General features: G+C 38.4%; 1 protein-coding gene across 1 annotated transcript in view; it reads right to left on the bottom strand.

Moving 5' to 3' along the window:
- LOC129221519 (microspherule protein 1-like) overlaps positions 1–13,104 on the bottom strand; it is an 83,203-nt gene that overhangs the window by 10,099 nt on the left and 60,000 nt on the right. Inside the window, 1 exon segment of the mRNA XM_054856011.1 lies at positions 9,034–9,126. Coding sequence (XP_054711986.1) covers positions 9,034–9,126 — 93 coding nt within the window.

Genomic DNA, 13,104 nt, shown 5'->3' with positions numbered 1-13,104 from the left:
TGAATTCAGTCTGCAATATCTCTCTTTATCCATTACCAAGAATTCCAGGGTTTTTCTTGTGTTTTTCCTGTTTAGAGTCTAAATTTTAGCTATTCTTGACTTTTCCAAATCTGTTTTGCGGATTTTTTCAAGTTTTTATGCTGGGCCAAAGTAGGTCGTAATTTTTACGTAAGAGATATGTTGTCACTGTCAATTTAAAAAACAACAACACATAAATGAGAAGTACAAGTATGGCATAGAGTATTAAATAGTGCTCATAAATAGGTACTTAAGAAACTCTTAGCTGGTGTAGAACTGCTTCTACATTTAGAAGTTTGAAAGGTTATGAAGGCACATGTTAGCACAAGGAACGCAGAATCACTAGTGCTGCTTCTTCAGTAGAGCTATAGAACTGCTTGGTATACATAATTGAGGTCTTGGGGATGCTCACTAGTGGAATTTGTCAAAATATATTGGAAAAATTGCGACTTGAAGGTTGACAGAGGACGTTGTATCTTTTTCTCCATTTGGGTCAAAGAAGGATCCTAGGGCCAAAGTAGCCTAACAGTTTACAGTACCTAATATACTGTAACGGATTCGGTGCGACTTCCACTTTCTTGAAATGAAGACACAGTTCTTGATAAAAACACAGGAAATTTATTTACACTATGTACAGGAAAGATCTTCAACAACTGCTAAATTATTCATCAGCAATTAAGCAATTATCACACAACACCGTAAACTCAACGTTTACACCCGTATTTACTTCCAAATACGAAAACAACACAGCGAAATGCCTCGCTATAAACAGAGCGAAATGTTCTCAGTTCGAAATATCAACCGAAACTCACTGTTTATCCATCGCTAACGGCTTAAATACACCGAAAAGAATTTTCTCAAATATTCCACACGCTTCTCGAAATGCGTTGACCGTTATCAAATTTTATCAATGAACAAAAAGGGAATAGGGGTCGTATATTTTAGCCATATGAAAAAGGGGTTGTATATTCATTACGGGAAACTATTTACAGGTTACGTTACTACAATAATTACTATTTACAGGATTTGTAACATTGCCCCCTTCCTAAGGACTGCACGTCCCGGGCAGTACAATCCCCAGAAAGGGTGCCAAACTTCTAGCACATGTTCACAAATATACACATTAATTAATAACTAACAGATACAGAAAACACAATAATAACAAGAAATATTACTAAACATTAAAAGCAAAAATTATCTACAACTTTTATGTTATCAACCATGGTTGTTTACGTAATACTCATGAACTATGGCCATAGTATGGGGCTAACCGATCATAATGTACAACCCTAGGTTTTGCATTAGGTGATTTTTGGATCCTCACTACGACGTCATTTAGTCGGTTAAGGACTTTGTAGGGTCCATCCCAATGCGACTGCAATTTGGGTGACAGACCTTTCCGTCGGATGGGATTCCATAACCAAACCTTGTCGCCTTCGTTGAATTCATGTCCAGTAGACCTTGTGTCGTATCGGGTCTTCATCTTCTCCGCCGCGATGTTGATTCGCTCTCGTGCGAAGTTATGAACGTCTTCCAACCGGGCCTGGAGATCCTGGATGTACTCCTCAGGCGATGCAGGCGCATCCGGAGGACGACCGAAGACGAGATCACAAGGTAGCCGAAGCTCTCGTCCGAAGAGCATCTGAGATGGGGCATATCCGGTAGTCTCGTGGACAGCACTGCGGTAGGCCAGCAGGAACAAAGGTAGCTTCTTGTCCCAATCCTGTTGATTTCTGGATACCATAAGTGAGAGATTGTTCAGGATTGTGCGGTTAAATCTCTCCACCATGCCGTCCGATTGTGGGTGTAGTGGTGTTGTCCTAGTTTTCTCAATTCTGAGAATTTGACATAGGCCCTAAACACAGCAGAGATGAAATTCCTCCCTTGATCGGAATGAATCTGCAAAGGTGTTCCATATCTCGAGATCCAATGTTGGACTAGAGTCTCTGCTACGGTGGTAGCCTCTTGATCTGGAATGGGATATGCTTCCGGCCATTTGGTGAAGTAGTCGATGGAAACAAGAATGTATTTGTTCCCATCAGCAGTTCTTGGTAGAGGACCCAGGATGTCGATCCAATTCGTTCGAAAGGAGCTCCAACGTTGTACAGATGTAGCTTCCCTCTGCTTCTCTTCTTCGGTCCTTTACGAGCAGCACAGGCGTCACAAGAATGGCACCACTTCTCCACGTCATCCTTCGCCTTGCTCCAGAAGAAGCGCTCCCGAACTTTATTGAGAGTTTTCAAGACACCAAAATGTCCTCCAGTCGCACTACTATGTATTTCTTTCAGAACATCTGAAATCCTGGATCGAGGAAGTAGTAACTGCCACCTAGATGTCTTGCCGTCGTCAGATTCCCATTTCCGGTGTAGCACGCCGTTCCGTAAATGGAGTGAGTTCCATAAAGCCCAGTATCTTTTTGTTGCAGGACTGAAGATGGAAATGTCCTGCCAGCTAGGGCGTCGACTATCACTTTCCATGAACTCTAAAATTGGTTTTATGTCGGGGTCTTCAAGTTGATCTTTTCGAACTTGGTCATCACTCCATGGATCAGGTTCTGATGATGTTGGAGTCACTGTCACCTGATAGGCGGTAGGGCTAGTCGTTCCATACTGTTTCTCGATTCGGGAACAATAGTGGCAGTTCTCAGGACAGGGTCTCCTTGATAAAGCGTCAGCATTACCGTGAGATAACCCTTTTCGATGCTTGATCTCCATGTCATATTCCTGGAGCCGCTGTATCCATCTGGCTATCTGACCTTCTGGATTCTTGAAGTTCAAAAGCCAAGTTAACGAGGCATGATCTGTCCGAAGCAGAAATTTTCGGCCGTAGAGGTAATGATGGAAGTGTTCTACAGCTTTCACTATGGCCAGTAACTCCTTTCTGGTGACGCAGTAATTTCGCTCCGACTTTGATAAGCATTTGCTCCAGTAAGCGATGACATGTTCATTTCCGTCAATTTCTTGGGATAAAACAGCTCCGATGCCCTCGTTGCTCGCATCAGTGTCCAGGATAAAGGATTTTTCAGGCTGAGGATAGGCGAGGATAGGCGTTGATGTTAAAGCCTCCTTCAGTCGTAGAAATGCAGCTTCGCATTCTGTGGACCATTCAAACTTTTGCTTGCTCTCCGTCAGCTTATGCAAAGGTCGTGCGATGTTGGAAAAACCCTTTACAAACTTCCTGTAGTACGTGCAGAGCCCCAGGAAACTTCGCAGCTGATGGATGTTTTCGGGATGACTCCAACTCCTGACCGCAGATACCTTTTCTGGATCGGTTTGTACACCTTCAGAAGAGATGATGTGACCAAGGTAGTTCACTTCCCGGCGGAACAAATTACATTTGGACGGGCTTAACTTCAAATTGGCTTCCTTAAGCTTTTGCAGCACCTTCCTAAGATTTGCCAGATGTTCTTCGAAACTGCGTCCCACGATGATGATATCGTCTAAATAGACCAGACAGGATTCGTAGGAAAGTCCTCTTAACACTGTCTCCATAAGACGCTCGAACGTAGCTGGTGCATTGCAGAGGCCGAAGGGCATCACTTTAAACTGCCATAAGCCTTGTCCAGTTGTAAACGCTGTCTTCTCTCGGTCATCAGGGTGTATTTCAACCTGCCAGTAGCCGCTCTTCAAGTCCAGGGTCGAAAACCACTTGTGTCCGGAAAGAGTGTCCAAGGTGTCGTCGATCCGTGGAAGAGGGTAACTGTCTTTCTTGGTGATTTCATTCAGTCGTCGGTAATCGACACAAAATCTGGTGGAGCCATCTTTCTTTCGGACCAAGACGATGGGAGAGGCCCAAGGACTGGATGACGGTTCGATTACATCATTCTCCTTCATCTCTTTCAGGAGTGTCTCAACCTCTTCCTTCTTGGCAAACGGTAGTCGTCTTGGATGCTGTTTAATAGGGAGGTGTTCTCCAGTGTCAATCCTATGCTGCGTTAAATTCGTACGGCCAACATCCTCCGATGTAGATGAAAACAGATGCTTGAAGTCGTCCACCAATTGTTCCGCAGCAGTTCTTTGATCTTTCGATAATGGCGCACTCCCAATTAACTTCGACGTCAAGGACTCAGAAGACACAGTCTCAGGGGAATTGATTCTTCTAATGATGCAGTTTACTGGAGTACAAGTTGCCAACACTTCACCTTTCCGGATATTCCTTGGCCTTTCACTCACGTTGGCGACTCTCACAGGAATTACATCCTTAGAAAGGTCCACAAGCGTAGATGCTACCAGTACTCCTTTTAGGCTATTGCTTAGGTTAGGGTATTCAATGAGTCCAAATCGAAAACTATTGCTTTCTTCAAGGGAGCCAGGTATTAATGATTCTGACCTTGAGGGAATCGATAAATCTGTTTGAGCTATTATTTGATGAGCGGATTTTACATCACTCTCTGCAGGGAAAACGGCTATGTCTTCTCTCATCGAGTGCAGCTCATTAGTCTTGAAGTCGAGAGTGAAGTCATATTTCTTCAAAAAGTCCAATCCGAGAATGAAGGGGTCCGTGATATCAGCAACGAATGCCGTATGATGGTAGGTGGCATTCCCAAACACTATTTCCAAGTCCACTTTACCCTCAATCTCAATTTTGTCACCTGTCACAGTCTGGAGACTTACGCGTGGCGATGTCCACAACAGTTTCAATCCAAATTCACGAGCCACATCTGTCCTAATGATTGTCACATTGGCTCCAGTGTCAACAATCAGTCTGCAGGGGTTCCCATTTACATGTGCGCAAATGAAAAGTCCATCACTGCCACTACTAGAAGAGGAAATCTGCAGAGCTTTAGTGGTGGTGATTTCCTTCCCTCGCGTAGCTTGGCGAGCCGGACAACTCCTTCGCAGGTGTCCTTCACTACCGCATTTCCAGCACTTCTGCTCTTGTTTCTTTTGGGCTGTTATGCTGCTCAGATGTCTTGTCAAGTCACCGAGTTGTCTCTCAAGTTCAGCGAGGTGGGACGACCTGGAATCAGACTCATCAGCTTCCCGAGTCCGGATTAGATGGCGATCCACACGGGTTGCTTCTTGGGCGGCCTCGTATCTCATCGCATACATCAAAGCGGATTTCAAGTCGTTTACATTCGCCATCCGGAGGGCCTTCTGGATCTCAGGATTCCGAACTCCGTCGATGAAGTAGTTGAGTGCCAGGTTGTCCCGAACATCCGCAGGACAGTCGCAAAAAGCAAGATGAGACAGTCTTTCGATGTCCGCCGCGAGCTCTTGCAGGGTTTCTCCGGTTCTCTGGAAACGGGACTTCAACTGGAGTCGGCTGAAATCTTTCTGGCACTTCTCACCGAAGCGAAGCTCCAACGCAGATGTGAGGGCGGCGAAATCCAGGCGCTGGCCAAACTGCGCACAACCCGCAATATCCGTTGATTCATCAAATTGCAAGGACACAAAAGAACTTTTCTTTATTTTTTCTATGACTTGATCACGAACATCAGTCGCCATATTGCTTATCCGGCGTTGAATAGTATTGTCAGAGAGAGGTATACTTTTGAGCTTTTCGATCTCTTGCTTGCCAAACATAATCTCTGCTATATCTAAAGCCGCTGGTAAAATCAAATTTTCGGCGATAGTGTGAGGTTTTCCTGCTTTAGCCACACGAAAAGCTACTCGATAACTAGCAAGCAACGCTTTCTCATTTAGGTTGGACATTTGTCCTATAGCAGTTTTTTGATGTTCAAGAGCTTTTAATTTTCGCTCAAAAAATTCCACGGGTTTATTTTTTTCATTAGGATGTTTTGTGTTTAGGTGGCGTACCAACTTCGATGGCTTCATGCTTTCTCTTGACAAAATTTCAAAGCAAATTACGCACTGCGGTTTATTGTCAATCACAGTAAACCCAAATTTCAAATAATTCTCGTCATAAAGACGTTTTTTCTTTATTCCACTACTCCCGCTAGACGTTGATAGTTCTGATGATCTTTTCAGAAATTTATCCATTTTCAATGAAAACAAACAACACAAATAAATACGTAAAACAAGTGTTTGATATCTTACACACAGTCCGTATAACACCGTAGTTTCACTTCCGAATCGTTTTCACGTATCGCGGTCTTGCTTCCGATTTCACTTGCTTTGCGCTCATGCACTCAACTGCAACTGCCGTAGCCGACCGCCCCTTTTATAGGCCTGCGCATTCTAGCGAGAATCATCTCGAAGCGTAACGAAACGTCTCGAAACCTGTGGACCTTTCGCGCGGGGGACTACCAGTGCCATCTGTCGGTAGCACTCGGAACCTGTACTGTTTTACGTACTTAATTATATATTTATATTCGAATCCTAATAACGCAAACGCCTAAAACTTTTGTATGGATTAAATATTTTTAACATACATAAAATAAAAAAGGTCGGGGGGGGGGGGTCGCGAAATATTTTTTGATACTAGGGGGGTCGTGTCATGAAAAAGGTTGAAAAACACTGAACCTATACCGTAAACGCGGGCTACTTTGGCCCAGATTTTGGAAATGTTCTCATTCTTTTCTCTTTCTCTCGCTCTCTCACACACACACAATAATTTTATAACTATTCATATTTCCAAGCTGTAGAAAGTTGTTTTACACATCTAGAGATCTGTTATTGTTTTTTATTTGGGCCAATGTTACCCTTGCATTGGGGTTACTTTGGCCCAAAGTGGTTTTTCCTATTTAAAATCATCGTAAAACTAACTACAGTCAAAGAAAGACGTGTTTTCATAGAAAAAACTGTTTATTGAAAAGAAAAATACATTTTACAAGAAGTTTGAGTCAGACATATTAGTTTTAAGGAAAAGTATTAATTTTTTTAAAAAATATATGTGCATACCTAGTTATTGTCTAAGAAATTATAGACGGAGAACAGTCATCTTTTCATCAGTTTTGGAAGCTGAATAATTTAATTAAGATAATACCTGAAATACACCACCAGATCAGTCATTCTAGCCGAGGACTTCAGTTTTGTGCTTATTAGTACTCATCAGCCCGGCATAGGAAGTGACTGAGCCAGATGTGGAAAACCTATAGGATGGTAACTTACTGAAAATACTATGCCTTGCCTTCAATCTTAGAGTTGAATCAAACCATTGCTTCGGTCACTCGTCTGGTCTGCGCTAATTCTATTTTAGCTACCAGTTTGTTTGGCTCTCTTGGCTCCCTTAAGAGATTTTCCACCTCCGGCTCAGTAACTTCCTATGCAGGGCTGATGAGTGATAATAAGCATGCAACTGCAGTCCTCGGCTGGAATGACTGAGCTGGCGGTGTATTTCAAGTACGTCTGCCTTAGCCCAGGCTATAGGGCGGTAACTTACTGAAGATAATACCATTCGTAAAACAAAGGATCCTAAATTTTCAGTCACTTCCAAAACTTTTTGGTGCGTTCCATTGCTTTCAACATTAGCTCCTTCTTCTCTCGCATAAATAGCTATCCCTAGACACCAGAGCTCATTCCATTCTAGAATAATAAAATTCCGTAATCTTTCCAACAATTTTAACAATATTTGTAAGAAATAGATGCAACTGGGTTTACCTTTTTCTAAACCTCCTGCAACTTTTAATTTCTCTTCATCTTCAATAATGAGCCATGTAATTCAGCGCTAATGAATTCAGTCTGCAATATCTCTCTTTATCCATTACCAAGAATTCCAGGGTTTTTCTTGTGTTTTTCCTGTTTAGAGTCTAAATTTTAGCTATTCTTGACTTTTCCAAATCTGTTTTGCGGATTTTTTCAAGTTTTTATGCTGGGCCAAAGTAGGTCGTAATTTTTACGTAAGAGATATGTTGTCACTGTCAATTTAAAAAACAACAACACATAAATGAGAAGTACAAGTATGGCATAGAGTATTAAATAGTGCTCATAAATAGGTACTTAAGAAACTCTTAGCTGGTGTAGAACTGCTTCTACATTTAGAAGTTTGAAAGGTTATGAAGGCACATGTTAGCACAAGGAACGCAGAATCACTAGTGCTGCTTCTTCAGTAGAGCTATAGAACTGCTTGGTATACATAATTGAGGTCTTGGGGATGCTCACTAGTGGAATTTGTCAAAATATATTGGAAAAATTGCGACTTGAAGGTTGACAGAGGACGTTGTATCTTTTTCTCCATTTGGGTCAAAGAAGGATCCTAGGGCCAAAGTAGCCTAACAGTTTACAGTACCTAATATACTGTAACGGATTCGGTGCGACTTCCACTTTCTTGAAATGAAGACACAGTTCTTGATAAAAACACAGGAAATTTATTTACACTATGTACAGGAAAGATCTTCAACAACTGCTAAATTATTCATCAGCAATTAAGCAATTATCACACAACACCGTAAACTCAACGTTTACACCCGTATTTACTTCCAAATACGAAAACAACACAGCAAAATGCCTCGCTATAAACAGAGCGAAATGTTCTCAGTTCGAAATATCAACCGAAACTCACTGTTTATCCATCGCTAACGGCTTAAATACACCGAAAAGAATTTTCTCAAATATTCCACACGCTTCTCGAAATGCGTTGACCGTTATCAAATTTTATCAATGAACAAAAAGGGAATAGGGGTCGTATATTTTAGCCATATGAAAAAGGGGTTGTATATTCATTACGGGAAACTATTTACAGGTTACGTTACTACAATAATTACTATTTACAGGATTTGTAACAATACGTTTTTTCATTTGTAAGCTTTTTTTTCTTACAGACCCTTCAAAAACATATAAACGGTGCTTCACTGTATACATAAATAAACTGAGTGTAGAAAACTATGTTTCAAATAGAAAAATTTCACACAATTCAACAAGTAGGAAAAACACGATTTGAAAGTTTTCCTACTTGTTGAAGGGGTGAATTTTGAAATTAAGGATTTAAAACTTTTTAGAAGATACTACTTTTAGAACCATACAAAGCACAAAAATTTTGAGAAATATTTCTTAAATTCATAAAAATCTAAATTGCTCATAACTGAATGAAAAAAAAAAAAAAAAAAAAAAACTGCACATTCAAAAAAGAAAACAAAATTGTGAAATATTTTTGTGAATTTTTCATGTAACTTACCAGTTACACACTCAACAAGAGTTTGCATTTTTGGGATCTCATTCTCAAGTTGTTTAATTTCCGCCAAACTCCTCTGTCTAGCATGAGAAAGCTCTAGAAAGTAAGAAATTGCATTTGAATACAGCTTTGAATAATGGATTTGCTACTGTTTTTACACAAGCATTTGACTATAAAATGCAATGTATTTCTACAACCCTTTTCTGCTCCCTTCAAAATCCCTTGATGAGATTTCTCTCTCTACATCTCTCACTCATAAAATTTCCAGGCTGAAATGAAGACCAAGATAGCAAAAATAATACATTTATGCTAATACTGAATACATTTTTATCTCTAAAATAAAAGGAAGCTCGGTCTCATTTTGGGGCACCCACTTTTTGTTATGGAAATTTTTTCTAAACATTTTATGCACATTGATGCAACACTGACTAATGCTAAGTGGCTTAGCAAAATTCAGATTAAAGTTGATTCTACCTTACCGACTGACAGAAATTTTGCTTATTACATGGATGCCACTTGCCAAATCGATTAACTCTATAAAACAAAAAGTAGAGAAAAGTTATGAAGAAGATGGGGTTACTCATAGGAATAAATAGGCCCTCGTGTTGCATTTTCTGCCATCACATGGTCTGGTACTGAACAAAAACATTAATATAAATTCATATGCTAAGCATTGATAAAGCACTATTAAAGCAGAAATAAGGATTTTTCAAGAAAGTGGAGTTCATCGATTTGGCAATTGAGACATCCACATATGTTGCAATTGAATTCTCAGCAATATGGGTAATATCATGCTGAATCATATTTGACACTTCACAAAAGAAATTAAATGCCATAAAAGTACATTGTAACAGAGTTGAATCAAGTCCCACATTTGAAAATCTAGCTTATGGCTACATCAAATGCGACCTCACTTTCTATAATTATTTAATTCTTTCAAACATTTCTGTTTAGCAAGTTCTAATGATTGCAATCCCTTTAAAAAACAGTTAAAAGCAGAAACTGGAATTGCTAAGCACAGTTTTACAGTTATATTTAGGCCCCCTAAAGTTCTGAGGGGAAACTCAAGCTTCACAAGCCTTTTGGCTAATCAGGCCCTGATTTTACCTACCACAGGGTGGCGACAGGAACTGTGAAAAAAGTTCCCTGACTTTTCCCTGATTTCCCTGATTAAGTTCACCGAATTTCCCTGATTTACGTTACCAGTGATAATGGTTTTCTTTCTTTGCTTTACTTGAAATCCATTGTATGTTTGTATAAAATGCAGTATTTTAAACGTTCTAAGTTATGTAAAGTTGTTGAATTAATGATATGTTTTAAAAAGATGCTACTTTTTTTAATAAAATGGTTAAAAAAAACAAGATTATTTTTTTTTTTTGGGGGGGGGGGGAATAACCTACAAAACAGTATATTAAATTTTTATACAATGGAAAGATTATAGAAAATTAAAAAAAAAAAAAAACTTTACATCGAGAAACCACTTAGCATAAGAATTTTAAGAAACTATTAAAATTACTTTTAAAAACATATGTATTTATGATAGAACTAAAAAGTAATTGAAATTATTTTGACCTAAGTTTTCAAACAGTATAGTAATAGCGAAGTTTTCGATTTTTCAATTTTATTTTTATATGATAGAGTAACATGTATGAACATCATAGGTGAAAAAAATTTTGCGATACGATAAGCAGTTTTTTTTTAAATTAATTTTTAAAGTTCAAGCGCCTGTGACGTCAGATGGCATAGGAAGTGACGTCCGATAGGAGAGAAACGCTAGCGAACCGGTTCCCATGTCATGGGAGAAACCGAAGAACGTGCATTCGACTTCGAAGATGAAACGTAAAAGGCTTATCTCCTCGCATTAAACTCCTCGCGTTTCTGGAATATTAAACCTCTCATCCTCTCGGAAATATTCGAATATCACCATTGATATTATTTGAGGAAGATTACTTAGATTGTGCTTTAACGAATCCGGCCTCCATAGTGTGTTCAAAAGGATTATTGAATTTCTAAAAAATAAAAATATAAGCGCGCTCAAAATGTCCCTAGCGAAAACAAGGGATCTTCGGCGGAAGGCTGCCCATTCGCGCCCTGTGACGTAAGCTCGTGACGTTTCAGAAAAGCGCACTTTTGCGCGTGGATTTTTAAAAATTCATTAAAAATCAACCACGGTGTTTTAAAATTCGGCGATGGTGAATTTTTTAGTTTTGAGGGTCAATTAACAATATGCAATAGCCAAAATATGAACATTTAATAGGTTGCAACTTCCCTATTGTTGCAAGAATAACAAGTAATAGTGAAAGAATAGAAGTAATGCAGTTTTTCTTATATAACTAATTGACATATTTATGCAAAACAGATGAAACCATTTGACAAACATTCATAGGGAGCTTTTCTCTAATCAAGAACATAGGTTTTTAAAGGATGAATACAGCATTTTAACAATAAAAAAAAAAAAAAACATATTTACTTAAGTACACAAGTTAACTCTATTTCAAATGATTTCAGTATGTAACGAGAAAAAATCTTCGATTGCTTTTGTAACAAACAACTTTGAAATGCAAGGGGGGAAAAATGAAAAAAAAAAGCAATTAGTTAATTTCAAAATATATAAAAGAAGAATACAACTTGGTTATAAAGTTAAAGAATCACTAAAGTCTGAAGAAAAGAAAACCTTTATAATCTGCGGTGACAACAAATAGTATAACGGCAAAAACAAAGGTTTTTTAATTGAAAGTTCAATTTTAGCAATTAAATTAAAAACGCGAAAAAGTAATAACTTTCAAGCTTTTATCAGTATTAATTCAAAAACCAAAGATTTCTTTTTGAAATCGTGATTACAGTAAACTAATTACTTCGAGACAATGGAATAAAGGCAAACGAGCAAAGGCATAATTGAAGGCTTCCTCTTTGCCTGTATGGTTGTTTATTTTACGTAGCATTGAAAGCGTAAAAGGAAATTTCAAGCTATGTAAAATAAACAACCTAACAGACACAAAAGCAATCTTAGGAAGTTCATCCTGTGGTTAATAAGTAAGATTCAATACTGTGACGTTGACTAAAAAAGATGCACAAATATGCGGCAGTATAATCGCACCTCATTAAGTTTACTTTTTTTTGAACAGATAATTGGCGGAAAATGCGTAGGGAATTAAGAGTACTTAACTTTGTAAAGCAAAAAAAAAAAAAAAAAAATTTCTTCAAAAAATCAATTTTCCCTGATTTTTTGTTATTTTTTTAAAATTCCCTGATATTTCCCTGACTTTTCCCTGATTAATAAAGTTCCCTGACTTTTCCCTGATCTCCCTGATCTGTCGCCACCCTGTACCAGATCACAAGACTCGAGTATTAATAATGAAGTTAGAGATAGTCTGGTCACAAAATAGAAACATTTCAATGCTTTCGCACATGGCACTATATTACTATTTTTATAGATTTGTAATATACAGTCATACTTAGTATTAATATACAGTCTAATATGGTTAATAGGACCACATCAAGACCGATCCTAATAACCGCCTGTTCCAATTACAAGACCAGGACACGTGTGGCATAAACGAACATGCTATGCATAACATATTAAAATGCTATTATAATCATTGTGAGGCCTACATGCATGATGATCATACAAAGAAGAAATATTACTGGTTATAAAACTATTTCATTGAGAAATAAATTAAAATAAAGCAAAGAATCTTTCTGGACTTGTTCACACACACAAGGTGTTCAGACTAATATGCTTTACATACATTCCTTCCAGTCAGTATTGATTCAATTCAATAACCAGAAGCAACTAAAAATGGGAGAGAGGGGAAAAAGAAAAAAAGATCTAGTACTTAACAGCTATTAAAAATTCCAATGAAATGTTAAATTACGTATTTTACAGATAAAGATTTTTTTTTTCTTTGAAAAAAATTACATTTTATTCATTGAGCTATATGCTGATTATTTAATTGTATGTGCTAACTAAACTGAATACATTTGAAATTTCACTGAACTTTGATCTTTGCAGGAACAGCCTCTCCATGCTGTGGCAATTTGCTAAATATTTTCCTTGTAAATATTACTGGGCTT

This window comes from Uloborus diversus, chromosome 4 (genome assembly GCF_026930045.1).
Source record: "Uloborus diversus isolate 005 chromosome 4, Udiv.v.3.1, whole genome shotgun sequence".
In the NCBI taxonomy this organism is placed as follows: Eukaryota; Metazoa; Arthropoda; class Arachnida; order Araneae; family Uloboridae; genus Uloborus; species Uloborus diversus.
The sequence above is the reverse complement of the archived record's forward strand: the minus strand, read 5'-3'. Positions and strand labels throughout refer to the sequence as shown.